Source organism: Mesoplodon bidens (genome assembly GCF_964165515.1).
Source record: "Mesoplodon bidens genome assembly, chromosome: 19".
In the NCBI taxonomy this organism is placed as follows: Eukaryota; Metazoa; Chordata; class Mammalia; order Artiodactyla; family Ziphiidae; genus Mesoplodon; species Mesoplodon bidens.
The window spans coordinates 9249693-9268671 of record NC_138179.1 but is presented as its reverse complement, the minus strand read 5'-3'; the positions used below and the strand labels follow the sequence as shown (position 1 = coordinate 9268671).

At 40.8% G+C, this 18979-nt stretch overlaps 1 protein-coding gene across 18 annotated transcripts in view; it reads left to right on the top strand.

Annotated features, from left to right (window-relative positions):
* Nucleotides 1–1401: 1401 nt before the first annotated feature.
* The window catches only part of SYNRG (synergin gamma), a 90847-nt gene continuing 73269 nt past the window's right edge, over nucleotides 1402–18979 (top strand). For 14 of the 18 annotated variants that reach the window (XR_014014019.1, XM_081219609.1, XM_081219606.1 and 11 more), the window contains exons 1-3: nucleotides 1402–1512; nucleotides 8630–8670; nucleotides 12728–12849. Coding sequence is in view for 17 of the 18 variants with exons in the window: in XM_081219609.1 (XP_081075735.1) it covers nucleotides 1436–1512; nucleotides 8630–8670; nucleotides 12728–12849 (240 nt within the window). In the remaining variant the exon portion in view is untranslated. The remainder of the gene's footprint in view (nucleotides 1513–8629; nucleotides 8671–12727; nucleotides 12850–18979) is intronic. The other 4 variants (XM_081219608.1, XM_081219605.1, XM_081219613.1 and 1 more) reach the window with 1 other exon arrangement.

Genomic DNA, 18979 nt, shown 5'->3' with positions numbered 1-18979 from the left:
AAGTAAAGGAACAAATAGTGCGGTAGATGCCGTGTTAGACATAAGGCCACAATGCTGAATCATCACAGGACAGCATCTAACCTGGACTGGAAATATCGTGGAATGCTGACATCCTGAGTCATGTGGTCTATGATCTTTGAAGTACTCCCTTCATTTGACTTTATTTCCTCTTTTATTTTTTTTTAGTATTTTCTCCTGTGCGATCACCCATCCTTAAAAGTGGCTACATAAGCCTGTATCATCTTGATTTGTCGATGGATTAATACTGAATTTAGTTATAGATCAGTTTATGTCGATTGGAACATCTGCTACACAGTTCCATCTAAAGAAGGGGAGGAATGAAGTTAGTGGACAATTATGGGGGAAAAAAGCATAATTAAATAGCTGGCTCTAGCTGAAATGAGCAAGGACTTTGAAGTCAAACTTGTATTTTGATCCTGGTCCTGCTGTTTTGCAGCTGTTTGATCTGGGTAAATTACTACTTCTTTTAACCTTGATTTTCTTATCTGTGAAATGCCAATACTAGCTCTTAGGGACACTGAGGATTTGAAAAAATACAGTAAAGTTCCTGACCAGTGATTGTGCCCAATAAACGATAACTTACTACAAATTGTTTCCCAGTAAAAGCCCTGAGGCAAGAGTAAAAGATAAAGCTAATTATAATCCGTTACTTGCTAGTAAGCAAACTCCACTTGAGGGCTTGAAAAACTTTACATTCAACTTTTACATTTACCTACAGTAGTTTGATTAGGGAAAAAAAAAAATCACAGTAAAAATATGCCCAGGTAGGGTCGGAGCGATGAACTTTTCCAAACACCACCGTTTTGGCCCTGATTGTAAGTATAGGGAAAATGGGGATTACCAGGTGGCTAAACACCTTCGGCTTTTAGGGTGGGTACCAAAAGGAAGCTGCCGAGTTCCTGGGAAAAAGTAGAGCTCATCACTAATCGGCGCTGTGATGCTATCAAAGGGGCATTCAAGATCAATCTATTCTTTGTGTAAAGAGTAACAATAAAAGAACACCCGTGTACCCACCATCCAGGTTAAAAAACAGGACTCAGTGTACCCTTTCCACTAAGCAAGACGATGGTTTTTCCAACGTAAGAACGATGACGCCTTGCCGCTCGGCGGCCAGCTGGGTTCTCCACAGAGCCTTGCCTGAAAATGAACCTGGAGCCGGCACCGGACCACCCCACCGACCCCTGAACCAGAATTTCACCTGGCGGGCCCTCAGCTGTGTCCGTGTCACGTGACGAGGAAGCGCAACTCCTCCCCCGGACGCGAAGGGTCACGTGGGCGCGCGGCCCCGCCCCGTTGCCTAGGCCGCGGCGAGGTGGGGTCGTGCGTTTGCCCCGGAAGTGGCTGTCGGAGCTGACAGCTGCCGGGAAGGTGGCGGCGGCGGCGGCGGCGGCGGCGGCGGCGGGCCCGGAGCAAGATGGCGCTGCGGCCGGGAACGGGAGCTGGCGGCGGCGGGGCCGCGGGAGCTGGCGCGGGAGCTGCCGGGCGAGGCAGGTGGGTGTGAAGACCTGGGCCGGGACGCGCCTCGCAGACGCAGAGCAGACCCGGCACCGGCGACGGGTGGTCGGCGGTTATGGCGGTTTTCGCCCGCGCCGACCCCTTTTCCCTCGGAACTGGGCTGGGGGTCGTCCTCCGGGAACCTAGGCCGAAGGGGCGGATGGAGCCCGGGCGCCCGACTCTTGTCCTGCAGGCTCGGGGGCACTGGCTGCTGGGGCTGAGCGGGGAGGAGAGGGGGAGGAGGTGAGTGTCCCATCAGTGCGGCTGCCACCCGGCTGGGTGGATAAAGGAGGAACCCCGACGCCTCGCTTCTGGCCCGGCAGGATCTGAAGCGACCAGAGACTTCCTTTTCCCAGGGCTTGACCAGGGGCTCTGAAAAATCTGTTCACAGAGCTGCACAAGTGTTTCCAAGGGGTGTGTGTGTGTGTGTGTGTGTGTGTACTTTTTTTCAGTGTTGTGTCCTTTTTATTTTTTCCTTAACACACCAGAAACAGCAGGAAATCTGATAGACCTTTGAATTAGTATATAGAGCTCTTGTAGAGGTAGTTTTAACACCTGTCTTCTTACTAAAAAACAATTCACTGTTAAACAGCACGTACGCGGTTATCAAAACAAAGCTTCCAGACTTTTACTTAGCCCTTAAACAAATTTGCTCTCTGTCAATTCCAGCTACTAATCGCCAGTGGCTCTCATATCGATAACAATAAAAGAGATGAACATTTGCAACCTGACAAGTTCATCATTTGAGGAAATATTTGATTCTGGGGAGTTTTCATCCCACTTCTGTAATAACCTAGTCTGTCTTTGTTTTGCTAGTCAACCCGAGGTTCATACACATTTGGAGATAAATTTAGCTTTTTATCTTCAGCATCCTAAATTATTTTTGGAAAACAAAGTGTTAGGTTGTTTGTTTGTTTTTTTTATGCAGTGTTTTATTTTGGAGTCATGAACACCACAGTGTGAAGCCTTTAAAGTCATCACGTTCTGCAGGTGCTTTATATATGCCAGGAAAAGAGAGCAGTCACTGTTCACCTGTGTGCAGCCGCATTTTTCACTTTCTCTTTTTCACATCTTTCTCTCTAGATTTAAAACTGTTTTCTTTCTCTTTTGTTTTCTGATTTCCACTGTTTCATTAGAGTTTTTCATGAGTACTTGATATAAGTCAGTTTCTGGCTAGAGAAGACAAATATGTAATAATCTCTCTTTTCTGAATGGGACAACAGTTTCTAAAATGTTCTTGAGTGGCATTAATTTGATCAAGCGTATGATGAGTCATGGCACCAAGTTCTGGGGAGATATAAACTTAAAAGAATTTGGCATTCTAGGCACGGGTTTTGGGGGGTTTTGTTGTTGTTTTGGTTTGGGTTTTTTTTGTTTTTTTCAGGTGGAGAGGAGTTTGGGTGTAGAAAGTTTGAGTGGATAATTCCCTTAGTTTGTAGTAGTTTAACATCATTGGTCCATGAACACAATTTTTTTTCTAAATATGGCCTGAATCGATAGAAATTAGAATGATTGACTTTAAAATTTCTTTCCTATTTAAAATTTAGTGGTAACATTACATTCTTAAGCTCTAGAGGATATGTGGGAGAGCAAATCAGCCTTATCTTGTAAAATGTGTGATAAATATTATATTGGAGATTTTCTGAGGCTGAGAAGCTGTATGCTTAATAAAGAAAGAATATGGTTTTTAGAGAGCAGTGGTGAGGACTGAGGTTGTTTTTTATGAGGAAGCTAACGTTATGGTTGGTACCCTAAGTATATTTTAGGGAAAAGAAAAAGAACCAGGCAACCTTTCTCAGCTTTTAATGGAGGAAATCCGTGAACTATAATTTACTATATTTCTTAGGTACTTGTCTGTGTCCTTCCTAAGAGGCTAAGCAAAAAGCACAGGCATTTTCCAACTTTATTAATGTTAGCCTACTTTTGATTGGTATCCTGAATGGACTACTTTAGAATAAATCGTAGAGTTGTATAAAGGGCAAAATTTACACAAGAGATGAGAAGTATAACCTTTTTTCTTTTTTAAAGTATGGCAGGAAAAAAAACAGTTGAAAGATCTTGATTAGACTGTGTCCTTCTGGGATAGTATCATTTGTGAGCTTGTCTATTTCCTGCTTTTATAAGCTCCTTAAGGGCCTCATCATCTTTTTATCTTCCACTGCTTCTAGCACATTCTACACATAGAAAACATTCTGTAAATATTTGTAGATTCAAGCAACATTGTAGGCAAAGAAGAGGTATTTCAACTGGGCCTCATTTCAAGGAAGAGGAAGGGGTCCAGAGATTGTCATGGAGATGGGAAGGCCCAGTGAACATGAGGGGACAGCAGGTAGGCCAGATGGACTGTGGCACCGAGTGGGAGAAAAGAGTTTTGTGAGATAAAACTGAAAAAGTTGTGTTAAAACTGGAGAGGGCCTTGAATATAAACTAAAAAAATTCAGTTTAAGGGGGAATCATTACACTGTTTTAATCCCAGGAGTAGCTTTATCAAATGGTCCGTTAGCTAGATGCACCTCACCTGTGCTACCTGAGCTGCATTAGAAGCTACAGGGTCTGCAGGTGAGGAGATCCATTAGGAAGTCTTGCTGAGTCCAGGCCTCAGAGAGAAGTGAAGGCTTATCTGGGTTAGTAGCAAAGGTAACTGAAAGGGGAGGATGAGTGAGATAGGCATGTGACAAGGAGGGCTCACGGTTCTGCTTCAAATTGTTTGTCATCTTCTTGCCCTTTTTTTTGCCAAACTTTTGCTGTCTTATCAATATCTTACTTAGCTGTTTGTCTAACCAGTCTTCAAGCATGTTGCTGTTAGTAGTCTAAACATTTCAGAGAGTCCTATGAATGGTACCTAGGTCAGTTGGTAGTTTGGGTTGTATAATTACTGGAGTAAGTCATGTTTGTCAGTAATGTTCTTTTTTTTTTTTTGCGGTACGCGGGTCTCTCACTGTTGTGGCCTCTCCCGTCGCGGAGCACAGGCTCCGGACGCGCAGGCTCAGCGGCCATGGCTCACGGGCCCAGCCGCTCCGCGGCACGTGGGATCCTCCCGGACCGGGGCACAAACCCGTGTCCCCTGCATCGGCAGGCGGACTCTCAACCACTGCGCCACCAGGGAAGCCCCCAGTAATGTTCTTTTTTTTTTTTTTTTTTTTTTTTTTTGCGGTACTAGGACCTCTCACTATTGTGGCCTCTCCCGTTGCGGAGCACAGGCTCCGCATGCGCAGGCTCAGCAGCCATGGCCCACAGGCCCAGCCGCTCCGCGGCATGTGGGATCCTCCCGGACCGGGGCACGAACCCGTGTCCCCTGCATCGGCAGGCGGACTCTCAACCACTGCGCCACCAGGGAAGCCCCCAGTAATGTTCTTAATTTAGTTTTTGTTTATGTCTTTAAAGTAGCCTTTATACGTCTGTACATTATTTGGTTGCCTTAGTTAGGAGCTTGGCAAACTTGTGGTTCTGTGTCCTTGTTTGACAAAGGGCAAACAGGGCAGGGTGGTGAAAGGGATTGCATAGAGCTTCACGGTTACTTTGTGGCAGAGCTAGAGAAAAGAAAATGTCACTCGAGTGTCCAGTTTTTACTTAGCCACTAAGCCCTATTGGTGATTGTAATCTTTAAGACTGATTTGGAAAGTCTCAATTAGGTTGACTACTTAAATCTTAGTGTATGAGTAACTTTTTAAAAAATTGAGTCCTACCAAATTTCAACTTGCAATTTAAACACTTTATCCAGTTAACACATTACTTAGCTAATTCGTTTTGTGTGCAGTTCGGAAAAGCTGTTCACTGTTCAGACCTCTCCTTGGTGTGGGCTCGCTTGTCATCAGACTTCGCGAATGGTTCAGATCCTCTACAAGGCTGTAATCAGGTAGATGTCCAACTAGAAATTTGTGAACCACCTTACAAAAAAATCTTGTTGATTAAAATATTTTAGAGCTAAAAGACTCTGAAGTTTGATTTTTAGCCCTTTTCCTGGGAAGGGGGAGTGTTGTGTAGTAGAAAAGTGCAAGGACACATAAATTTGCCATACTGTGCCTGATCTCACTGTATCTTTAAAGACTATCCAGAAACCCTCTTCAGATCCTTGACTCCCAGGTTAAGGGCTTTTCCCACTCAGATGTTTTCTTCCTTGATCTGTCCCATTTGCTTTCCCTCCGGTCTCAGAGACAGAAGTCCCTCTTTCTTTTGCTACGTTAATCCCATCCTCTCAAAAAACTTGTTTTAGCTATCACCAAGTATATCTTTTGTATCCTAAATCTCTGTCTATGCAGGTCCCCTCCTCTTCCTCTGTTGAAATGATTCACTCAAAGATCACCATTTTCGAAAACAGCGATCTTTAGTAATCCTCATTCTTACCAGCTTCTCTACAGCGTTAGACACTTTTTCCTTAAATGCAGTCCTTCCTCACTTATAACTCTCAGTTATAAGCAACTTCTTTGGTTCTCAGTGACCATTCCATACTCAGTTTTCACTAGGAATTCTCCAAGGTTTTCCTTTGTGGTCTTCTCACTACGTATACATCCCTTTGGCTCTTTCATCCACAACCAGACTTTAATTTTTTTCTTTTTTTACCTTTATTTAAAAGAGCCTAGGTAGATTGATGCAGACCCTTCCCTTGAGCTGGCGTTACTTTTCTGGCTGCCTATTAGATTGCTCCTCGTGGACACCCTCCTAACAGCTTTCTCCCCAGACCTGCTCACACTGGGTTCCTGTCAGCAGGTAAACAGTGTCACCATCCTTACAGTTGCTCAGGCCCAGAATCTCGGCAGCATCTTCAGCCCTTTCTGCTTTTTCAGTGCTGTTCTCCATCCTGGTAGTTGCTAAGTCCTGTTGATTCTTCCTTTTAAATAGATTTCACTCACCTCTTCTTCTCCATTCCCACTACTCTGGTGATGACCCTTTTCATTTCTTATTAAGATTATTGTAATAGTTTCTTAGCTAATTCTTGTTACTTCAAGTCTTCTCTGTCATACCCCATTACCAGAGACACAGCACATTTCTTTTTTTTTTTTTTTTTTTTTGCTGTACGTGGGCCTCTCACTGTTGTGGCCCCTCCCATCGCGGAGCACAGGCTCCGGACGCGCAGGCTCAGCGGCCATGGCTCACGGACCCAGCCGCTCCGTGGCATGTGGGATCTTCCCGGACCAGGGTATGAACCCGTGTCTCCTGCATCGGCAGGCGGACTCTCAACCACTGCGCCACCAGGGAAGCCCTCTTTTTTTATTTTTATAAATCTAGATTGTTTTTAGTAAGTGTATTTCTTTTATTTATTTATTTATTTGGCTGTGCTGTGTCTTCGTTGCTGCTCAGGCTTTCTCTAGTTGCAGCAAGCGGGGGCTACTCTTCATTGCGGTGTGTGGGCTTTTCACTGCGGTGGCTTCTCTAGTTGCAGAGCTCGGACTCTAGGTGCACGGGCTTCAGTAGTTGTAGCACGCGGGCTTCAGTAGTTGTGGCGTGTGGGCTCAGTAGTTGTGGCGCACGGGCTCTAGAGTGCAGGAACAGTAGTTGTGGCGCGGGCTTAGTTACTCTGTGGCATGTGGGATCTTCCCGGACCAGGGCTCGAACCCATGTGCCCTACATTGGCAGGCGGATTCTTAACTACTGCGCCACCAGGGAAGCCCTACAGCACATTTCTGATCATTTCACTAGAGAAAAATGTATGACATCAGGGAAATGTAGATCTAAATCACAATGAGTTACCCCCTCATACCCATTAGGATAACTATCATTATAAACAAACAAACAAAAATTCAGAAAATAAGTGTTGGTGAGGATGTGGAGAAATTGGAACCCTGGTGCATTGCTAGTGGGAATGTAAAATTGTGTAGTTGCTGTTGAAAACAGTTTGGCAGTTTTTCAAAAAGTAAGCATAGAATTACTCTATGACCCAGCAATTCCACTCCTAGTTAGCGACCCAGAAGAATTGAAAGAGGGTCGCAAACAAATACTTGTACACCAGTGTTCATAGCACTATTATTCACAACACCCAACCCAGCTGTCCATCAACAGATGAATGGGTAAGCAAAATGTGGTACATACATACAATGGAATATTATTCAGCCGTAAAAAAGAATGAAATTCTCATGTGTGCTACAACATGATGAACCTTGAAAACATTATGCTAAGTGAAATAAGCCAGATACAAAAGGACAAGTATTGTATGATTCCATTTAATGTAAGGTATCTAGAATAGACAAGTTCATCAAGCCAGAAGGTAGAACAGTGGTTACCAGGGGTTGTGGGGGAAAAGTAATGGGAAGTTATTTTTTAATGGGTACAGAGTTTCTGTTTGTGATGATGAAAAAGTTCTGGAAATGGATCATGGTGATGGTTGTACAACATTGTAATGCCACTGAACTGTTCACTTAAAAATGATTAAAATGGTAAAATTTTATATCGTGTATATTTTACCACAGTTTAAAAAAAATCTCTGACTTTATGCAATACTCAAAATAAAATCAAACATTTTAAAGGCCCTCTACATTTTGCTTACTTTTTCAGTCCTATATCTTATATTTAACCTTAAATCATTTCTCTGAACACACTACAGCTCTGGCCTCTGAGATTTTGCTCAAGCTATATAGTGTGCCTCTCTTTAAGATTCAGCTCAAGAGATACCTCCAAAAAACTTCCCAAGATATAAACCATAAAATTAATCTTTTTCTTCTCATTTCTGTTAGTATTCTGGCCCTCTCACAGCCCTTAGCACATTCTGTCCTATGTTAAAGTTATTTGCCTGCATCTGTGTCTTCAGCGAAACTGAGCTCATTCAGGCCTTTCATGTAGTAGGCACCCAATAAATGTTCACTGAATTGAATCTAATCCGGCCCTCTCATTTTATGGATGGGGAGATTGGAATCCAGGGGAGTCACACAGTGACAGAACCAGGACCAGTTTCAAGGTCTTCTGTCTTCTGGCTCAAAAAATTTCTCCCTACACTAACATGCTGACTGTCATGCATCCTGTGGACGGTCAATCTGTATTGATGGTGGATAATTCAATATTGTACTGTGGAATAGATGCCACGGCCCAGGCTATAATTTTTTACTTTATGTGAAATGTTACATGTTTTATCTGAACTCTTTGCACATAGGAAGATCCTAATATATTTTTGTTCTGTTTTCAGCTTCATGTTTCCAGTTGCAGGTGGAATAAGACCCCCTCAAGGTATGTGAAAGCTTAAGTTTTCAACTTTCATTTTTCACTATTATGTTTCTGAACTTGGGGATTAAGTGGGTAAGAAAGTTCTATCGCTACCAAATAGAGTAAAATTTTCTTATAGTCTCGAACCTCTATCACAGCTGACTCTTAAAATTTCTCAAAAATTGTGTAATTTGGCAAATAAGAAGGATCATTCCTCATTTCTCCCAAACTTATTTAAGCATTATGTTGACAGGTTATTATTTAACCTCAGAGATGAAGGAGACTTTCAAGACAAAAGTATTAAAGAAACAGGTGACAAAGATGAAATGAATTGTAGTTCTCTGAATGCCATCTTTCTCCTGTCTGTCTTCTAGATTGTTAGCTCCATGGGGCAGGGGCTATGTCTGCCTTATGCTCGTCAGTATCTCCAGCACCCAGCATGTTGACAGAAAATAATAGGGTCTTTATAGATGCTTGTTGAATGAATAAATGAACCCCTTTAGTTATTTTATACTTATGTTTTCTCTATATGAATTTGGTCTTATTTTAATCATGTACATAAGAGATCACATATTCTGATTCCGTTTAAACTATTTTAAGTCTCAGTTTTATTCCTAGCAGTTTCTCCACTAGGTATATCCCTTCTCTCTTGGTTTCAGACAAGGGCCCACCAATACTTACTCTAGCTTTGTCTTCAAGGAAACAGTAGTGAAGGGATATAATCTTGACTCGTGCTTCTGTGTCGCTGGAACACAAAACCGATGAGAGAGTATGTCTGCCCTTCTTCTTGCTCACTTGTCCCACTCCAGTGTGCCCCCCTCCTGTCCACAGGCCCGGCTGCTCTGAAAACTGGCCCTTCTCACAAAGCCAGTGTTAACTGGTTATGGTAGACTTGCTAGAGAAACAGAGACTCCTAGGTCACCAGTAGAGATGAATGATAAAGAGCGGCTCAGTAGCAGGTGGTCAGTGTCTCCGTCTATAATCAGTGGTGGAGGTTGAGTTTCAGGTAAATTTTTCCAAGGGTCAGTTGTATTCTTTTCATTGTGCTCACATTTATGCATTATTTAAGCTATCTGTAATTAGATGTGTCCCAGATTTAGATCAAATGGTTTGAGATCTTTTGTTCTTTAGGAGGGCATTAGAGAGTTGTGTGTTCATTATTGTGGCTTGTCATTTTGCATTTCTATAAACTTTCAAGTAAAAATCTACATATGGAGCAAAGGAACAGGACAAGAAGAGAGCCCAGAAGGTTGCCTGATATTTTTTCTTCTGGAATTTGGAATTGTTTTCAAGATTTTTTTACAAAGTATGTTAGAGTGGACTTTTTGATCTTTTGAAGGCATTAAATTGTGCAGGGGTTATTTCTGAAAGCATATACAGGAACAGACAAGAGTAGCTACAAGATCATTGAGTAGGTGAATAGGAGACAGGAGAGAAACAAGACTTGTTTTTCACTGTGTATACTTCTATGCTGTTGAATGTTGTACCAAATCCTTGAGTTACCTGTTTGACTTAAATACACTTAAGAAAATAAATAAAACTGTAGGTCCAAAGGCATAAGAGGGAAAACATCTTACTATGCTATATTCAGTCTGTGCGTTCTTTTTTTTTTTTTTTGGTAAATTTAGTTATTTATTTATTCTGGCTGTGTTGGGTCTTTGTTATTGCGCATGGGCTTTCTCTGGTTGCGGCGAGCAGGGACTACTCTTCCTTGCGGCGTGTGGGCTTCTCATTTCTGTGGCTTCTCTTGTTACGGAGCACAGGCTCTAGGCACGTGGGCTTCAGTAGTTGTAGCACGTGGGCTCAGTAGTTGTGGCTCACAGGCTCTAGAGCGCAGGCTTAGTTGTGATGCATGGGCTTAGTTGCTCTGCGGCATGTGGGATCTTCCCGGACCAGGGCTTGAACCTGTGTCCCCTGCATTGGCAGGCGGATTCTTAACCACTGCGCCACCAAGGAAGTCCCCAGTCTGTGCATTCTAATTCTCCATGACACCTCAAGGCCTTCGCATTTGGTGTTCCTTTGTCTAGAATACTCTAACCAAATATCCTCATGGCTCACTCCCTTCAAGTCCTTGCTTAAATACCACCCTTTTGGAGAACCTTTTCTGACTATGAAGCAGCAACCACTCCTTTCCCTGGCTCTCCCTTTCCCCCATCCCCACCTGATATCTACTTCTTTTTTTCTTTTTTTATTATCTGTCTCCCCCAATTACAGTGTAAGTTGCATGAGAGCAAAGACCTGGCTTTGTTCAATGTTGTGTCCCTAGAATGGTGCCTGATGTGGAGTAGGCCCTCAAATATTTGAAAAAATGATTAATATAAATGAATAGTTTGCCACTAATAAATGTTACCTACAAATGTGGTGTCCATGCTTCTGAAATTAAACTCTGTATGAATAACCTTGACGGTACACAGAATCCACAAGATAAATATGGTATACTTTGCCAGACCTTTAATTTTTTTTATTCAAAATTTGTTTTTAAAAAGTTCCTTATACTAGAACCAGCATGGATATAATGTGTTGTACAGTGCAAAATTAGGATGAAATTTGTGTTCAGCCTATGTAGAGATTTTGTTTTATTCACTGTTGCATACCAGGTATCTAGAACTGTGCAAATGTGGTAGGCATTTCATATTTATTAAATCCCTGAAGGGGTGTAATCTTTATTCTCCTGTACTCTTGGGAATACTTCATTGGAAAAGTTTGGGAGGTACTATACTATAAAACATGCTTTCATGATGGTTTTCCTGCCATTGCATTATATACTTTGCATGCTGATAGCTGTTTTGTGGTGTTATATTAATTCGTATAAGGAAAGAGAAGAGGAATATCATTTCTTTGAGCATATTAGGTATTAAACAGTTTCACAGATGTGAAACCGAGGCACAGAAAGAAGTTAAGCAAGTTGCTTAAGGTCCCAAACCTAGCAAGTGACATTTTTAGTCGGCTTCCAGAGTTCATGCTCTTAACTACTTTTGTATTAAAAGTAACTTAATTAGTATTAGTATTAATTACTATTAACGCTTAACTACCAGTAATCTGCTGCTGTTTAAAAAATTACCCCAAACCTTAAAGAAAATAAACATTTTACTGTTTTACACCTTGTGTGGGTTAGGTATCTGGGAGTGGCCTTACTAGGTGATTTTGGCTTAGGGCCAAGGAGATTGCATTAAAGATGCCAACTAGGACTGTAGTCATGGGAAGGTTTGATGGGTTTGGTAGATCTGTTTCCCAGATGGCTCCCTCACATAGATGGCAAATTCGTGCTGCTTTTTGGCAAGAGATTTCAGTTCCTTGCCACATGGATTCTCCATCCCCCAGGACTGCTTGAGTATTCTCATGATGTGGCAGTGGCTTTCCCCAGCGGGTGACCCAGGAGAGCAAGAAGGAAGCTGCAGTGGTTATTAGGAACCGTGGGGGACTTCCCTGGTGGTCCAGTGGTTAAGACTGCGCTCCCAGTGCAGGGGGCCTGGCTTCAACCTCTGGCCGGGGAACTAGATCCCACATGCCGTAACTTAAGAGCCCGCACGCCGCAACGAAGATCCCTCACCTGCATGCCGCAACTGAGACCTGGCACGGCGCAGCCAAATAAATAAATAAATATAATAGAGAGAGAGGAAGGGAGTGAGAAAGAAAAGAAAAAAGAAAGGGAAAGGAAGAAGAACCAGCCTTGGAAGTTACACACCGTCATTTCCACAGTATCCTATTGGTTATTCTGATCCGCCCTATTCAGTATGGGAGGGAAGGACAAGGATATGAATACCAAGAGGCAGAGGTTGCTGGGGGCCATCTTGAAGGCCAGTTAGGCCATATTGTGTATTTTTTAAGTATGCACAAAAATTCTGTGGAATAGGTATTATTATCTTCATTTTGCAGATGAAGTATTGTAACTTGCCCAAGATCACATAGCTAAGTAAATGATGGAATTGGAATTCATACTCACGTCTGTCTCACTCCAGAGCCTGTGCCTTTTCCTCTATACTGTGCCACCTCCCAAGTAACAAGTCCTTTAGGTGCTTATGGTTTTAAGAAAATAAACTGTAAAACACATTGACCTCAGTGATATCTTTATATTTTTCAGCAGGTCTGATGCCGATGCAGCAACAAGGATTTCCTATGGTCTCTGTCATGCAGCCTAATATGCAAGGCATGATAGGAATGAATTACAGCTCTCAGATGTCCCAGGGACCTATTGCTATGCAGGTACTTGCCTCTATAGCCAGTGTTTGCAAAGTTATCGTTTGTTGTTAATTGTTTATGTTCTAAGAGCTACATACTAGGAGCTTAATGTTATATTTAGAAAAAGTGTAGTCTGCATCTTAGGTGGCTTCCTTCAAAATAAAATGAATATATGTTTGTAAGAGTGAAAAAAAAAGATAAATCATTTAAGAAAAATCTGGTGGCCTCTATATTTGACTACTGACTTAGAAGAATTATAGAATGGCATCTTGGAAAGTTTAGGGACCTGATGCCATGAAATCACATTGTTAGAAGAACTCTACTGTTCTCATGAAAGGAGCAGTATTGTCGTTTGCAGGGCTTAGATACTGCTTTATATTGAATTGTCTCATCTAATCCCCATAACAATTTTTTAAAGAGGTGGTATCTCCATATTTCTGATGAGGAAACTGAAGTGTTGTGAGGATGCTCACAGAGCATAGCCACGATTTGAACCTGTGTCTTCAGTAGGTCTGTATTTGACTATTTATACATTGAATTCTCTCTCGAGAGCATCAGAGAGCCATTGACTGGTATAAAGCGTGGAATGACGCAATCAGAATTGTGTTTCAAAAAGATCATTCTGACTGCTGATTGGAGAATGATTAGAAGGAGAGGGGAGAGCACAAGTGGATGCAAGGAGAATCATTAAGAGGCTGATGTAGTGAGAGCAGGCGAGATGTTGGCTTAACTTAGGGTGGTAGCAGGTGGGTGCAGAGATGGATGTTTTTGAGAACTTCTTAGGAATTAAAATGAAGAGAACTTGATGAAGGATTGGATGTTGAAAATAAAGGAGAAGGTGGTATCGCATTGATTCCCCGTTTTCTGCGTGAGCCACTGACTGGTCATTTATTAATAGAAGAAACACCAGAAGAGATTGTTTGCTGGAATATAATTGTTGACTTTCAAGGACCCATGAAATATTCAGGTGGGGCTGTCCAGAGACAATCAGTTGACCTGACACTCAAGATTTTTCACTCTGGGTTGAAAATTATAGATTTGGGAATCATCCACACATAGAAGGTAATTGATGCCATAGGGGTGAACTAGAACATCCAAGAACCCTATAGATGGAGAAAATAGTCCAGGATAGAGCCTTCAGAATTTCAGTGTTTAAATCTAAGGGAGTGAGTTGCAAACAGAGGAGATTGAAGAGGAACGGCCACAGAAGGTGGTGGGGTTGGGGGATTGGGGGATTAAAGAAAAAAAACATGGGTGTCAGACAGACCTAAGTTCAAAGCCCAGCTTTGCCACTTACCTGTAAAACGGGATTTAATAATAACTTGCCTGTACGGTTATAGAAAGAATTGAAAAAGGAATTATATAAAGCACTTGGAATTGTACCTGGCACACAGTGAGCAGGAAGTGGCAAGAAATTTTTATTTCTTATATTGTTAATATCAGGAATGATCTTTCCAGTGGCATGGCACTATTTCATGTTCTGTTTTTAAAATTTGTCTGACTATGTTTCCATGCTTTCATTGGCTCACAACCCCCATTTCTGTCTAAAACATTCTTTCTTGAATAATGGTAATAAACAGTAATAATAATAATGACCACCATTTGTTGTTCACCTGTGCTGTGGTCATTGTGTGCATTATATCATTCAGTCCTCATAACAACTCTATAAGTAATATTTTTATTCCCATTTTATAGATAAGGAAACTGCAGTCAGAGAGCTTCAGTGCCCTGTTCAGTGTCATATAGCTTGTTTCAGGACAGAGACTGAAACCAAAGCTATCTTACATTTTGGAGCCTGAGTTCTTAATTACCAGTGTTTCCCAGCCTTTAGTCATTTGAGTATCACCTTCATGATTTTTGCCATGTATTATTTAATTAATATTTTTAATTGGTTAGGTTTGCAGCAAATTCTTAAAGGAATCTTTTCTTGTTAAGTAAATAGAAAACCTCATTTGTTATAAACAGAGGGTAACCAAAAAATAAATATGATGAATCAAAACAATATTACCAAATTCTAGCTAGGTACTGTTACTTATTGGAGTTTATAAACCTCATGTTTACTTTCTCTTTGTTTAAGAAAAAAAAAAAGTAACTTATGTCTACAGTTTACCCACAAATGGTTCAGCAAAAGAAAAAAAGAGTGTATGTATGTGTAGAAACAGAGAGCAGGGACTTCCCTGGTGGTCCAGCGGATAAAACTCCATGCTCCCTATGTAGGGGGCCTGAGTTCAATCGCTGGTCGGGGAACTAGATCCCACATCCCGCAACTGAAGATCCTGCATGCTGCGACTAAGACCTGACGCAGCCAAATAAATAAATATTAAAACAAACAAATATTAAAAAAAAAAAACCCAGAACAAATAGGGCAAAATGTTAATATTATACTGTTCTTCCAGGGATTCCCTGATGGTCCAGTGGTTAAGAGTCCGTATTTTCACTGCCGAGGGTGCGGGTTCAATCCCTGGTCAGGGAACTAAGATCCTGCTGCAAGCCCCTAGGCACAGCCAAAAAATTTAAAAATAAAACAAAAATATATATATTATACTGTTCTTCCAAATTTTCTGTAAATTTTATATTTAAAAAAAGAGAGAATTTAGGTAAAAATTAATAACACTTAAAACGAGACATAAATGGGAATCTGAATGAGAGTTGCAGGGGAACTGAAGAGAATTTTCCTGCTAGCATGCTGAGCTTGTGTCCCTGCGTAACTGGTCGTGATCATAGATAGTGTAAATTAAAGCAAATAAGGTTGTTTTGTTTTGCTTTTGTTTTGGTTTTAGAATTGGTGAGTGAAATTGATAGTATCATGATTTAATTAATAAGTACAGCCTAAGGAATGGGCTTTATCCACATTGGTAAATTATCTTCTTCAGCCATGATACCCATTTAAACCAAGTAAACTGAATCCAGGAGTCAAATCTTTGGCTGAATCCAAAGTGTTATATTATTGAAAAAAAAAGAAAGAAAGAAAAAGAAAAAAATCATTCACAAATAAACCAGAACAAAAGGATTTTTGTACTATTAATATTTTAAATGCCATATATTTCATTTTTACCTAATTATTTAAAATTTTCTATTCCTGCATGTTTTATGTATATATTAGTATAATAGCACATGTACATAACTTACAAATAATGGGAGTTAGCAGTCAGAATTTAAGTTTAAACCATTGTCACGTCAGAGTCATTTAAGCAAATAAAGCTTCTATGTTGTATGTAAAGATTTAGGAAAACTTCCAAATCATTCTTTATTCACCTCCAGTAAGAAGAAAATAGGAATAAATTGAGCTTTGGTAGGTTTTAAGTCCAAGTTACTCAGCTTTCACTAGGCTATGCTACAGAAACAAAAATCCCCAAGTCTCAGTGACTTACAGAAACAGATTTATTTCTCCTTTATGATACGTGTCCTTTATGAGTTAGCTGATTCAGCTCCATGTTCTCTTTATTGTGAGACCCTTACCAAGGACATCCCAGAGATGGCCAAACCCCGTGATGTCTTTTAAAGCTTTCTCTCAAAGGCAGGATTTATCAATCACTTCTCACAAAGTAGTATGACTCAAAAACATCATTAGGAGAGTAGACCAGGAGGAATGCACACCACACAGGGATGTGTCATCTTATAGTAAGGGCAGCAAGTAATTGGGAACAATCTACCAAAGAACACCATGTGTTTCTAATTAAGATTTAGTAAACTTACCACTGAATCTTAACAACTGATACAATTTTTTTTTTGGCTACTCCAGGGTTGGGGTGGGGGGGCTTGTGGGATCTTAGTTCCCTGACCAGAGATTGAACCCGCGCCCTCAGCAATGAAAGCGCAGAGTCCTAACCACTGGACCGCCAGGGAATGCCCACAATTTTAAAATCATTAATTTTCACATTAAACATTGTTTTATAACTTGCGTAATTATCTAAAAAAATTTTTTAAAGAGTTTGAAACAACCAAAAACAATAAGGATCTCTAACATGCAGAAAAACAATAAGAAAGCGAACTACCAGATTTGATGTCACCCAGATAATTTCCCTGAGTATCAGGAGTTTAGGATTAATGGTTCTAAAGTAAAGAAGCCAAAATCTTTTTCTTTAACCTTTATTCTTGCTGACAGGCATTATACTGCTTGGAAGCTGCTCACTGTTCTTAAAGGAGAAACTCATTCAGATCTTATTTTTCTCCCTCAAACTTAATAACCGTAACCAACCACAGACATGTATGAGGAATACCCATTCTTCTTTAGTCAGCCCTTAAATGTTTGAAGGGTGCACTTTCAGATAAAAGTCAAAGATGAAAATTAGTCTTGGTTGCCACATAGCCCTCCACTCGCCAAAACTCAGAACGCACTTCACAAGATTTAGAATAAATTTTAAAGTTATTATTCAAAATAGTTCAAGTATATAGGGAAGAATAGACTATATGATGAACATGTGTGAGCCAATTGCACAGCTTTATCAAAACATTTTTCGTTAAACTTTTAATTTTGAGGGAAATGTCTGTACACATGTACATAAGAAATAATACAAAGAGATCCTTTCCCTGTTTCCCCCAGTGGTAACAAGTTGCAGAACTACAGTATAATATCACAGCTGGGATGTTGGCATTGATACAGTCAAGATACAGAACATTCCCGTCACCCCAGGGATCTCCTCATGTTGACATTTTACAGCAAAATTCATCTCCCTCCCGCTTCATACCCTCCCCTCAACCCTTGTCAATCACTAACATGTTTCCCATTTCTATAATTATGTGATTTCAACAATGTTACCTAAATGGAATCACTAGCCTTTTGAGATTGGCTTTTTTTTTTTTTGCTCTGCATAATTCCCTTGAAATTCATCCAAGTTGTTGCATGTACTTCATTTTTATTGCTGAGTAATATTCCATTATTGTGTATACTACTGTCTGTTTAACTATTTACCCATTGAAGGATGTCTGGGCTGTTTTTTACTTTTTAGCTATGACAAATAGAGGTTTTTGTGTGAACATAAGGCTTCATTTCTCTGGGATTAACGCCCAGGAGTGCGGGGTGGCATGGTATCTGGATGTTTAGTTTTTACAGAAACTGTTTTCTAGAGTGGTTGTACCCTTTTACATTCTCACCAGCAATATATGAGTGATCCAATTTCTCTGCATCCTTGCTAGCATTTGGTGTTGTTATTTTTTATTTTAGCCACTCTGATAGGTGTGTTGTGATATTTCATGATTTTAATGTGCATTTCCCCAATGACTAATGTCAAAAGAAAATTCAAGGAGCTTTACTTGATATGGGTATTTTATTGGGCAAGAAACAAAGAATTCCCCAACAGGGAGACCTCAAACCGCAAGTGCTTTCAGCAGTTACAGTTCATTAGAAACATGAAGGAGTACATTGTGTTCTACTGTGATTATTTTCTAGAAACTTACTTTCCTTTTCATTGCTAAGCTTACTTGTTTGTAGCTGATTAGCTAGGAAACTGTAAGGTCACATTGACATGAAGAAAGCTTAGATTTTGTTTAAAGTCAGAGTCAGCTTTTCGGGGAACTCAGGACAGTGTTACATTCCGGTTACTGTGAGCCTTTGGTCTGGGGTATATTCAAAGTGCAGCCTCCATATTAGTTTCTCTTTAACACTAATGATGCTGGACATCTTTTCATGTGCTTATTTGCCATGGTTACATTCTCTTCAGCGAAATGTCCCTTCCTGTCTTCTGTCCATTTTCTTGTTGGATTTTTTTGTTATTTTACTGTTGAGTTGTACATATTTTCTCCCAGTCTGTAGCTTGTTGTCTTAGTCTGTTCAGGCTGCTAAAACAAAATACCAGAGATTGGGTAGTTTATAAACAACGTAAGTTTATTTTTCACAGTTCTAGAGGCTGGAAGTCCAAGATCAGAATGCCAGCATAGTCGGGTGAGGACCCTCTTCCAGGTCACAGACTTTTAGTTGTATCCTCCCAGGGGGAAGGGACTAGGGAGCTCTGTGGGATCTGTTTTTAAGAGCACTAATCCCATTCATGAGGCTTTGTCTCTCACGACCTAATCACTTCCCAAAGGCCCTACGTACTAATATCATCACCTTTGGGGGTTAGAATTTCAGCATATGAGTTGGGGGGAGACACAAACATTCAGACCATAGCACTTGTCTTTTCATCCTCTTAACAAGGTCCTTCTCAGAGAAAAAATT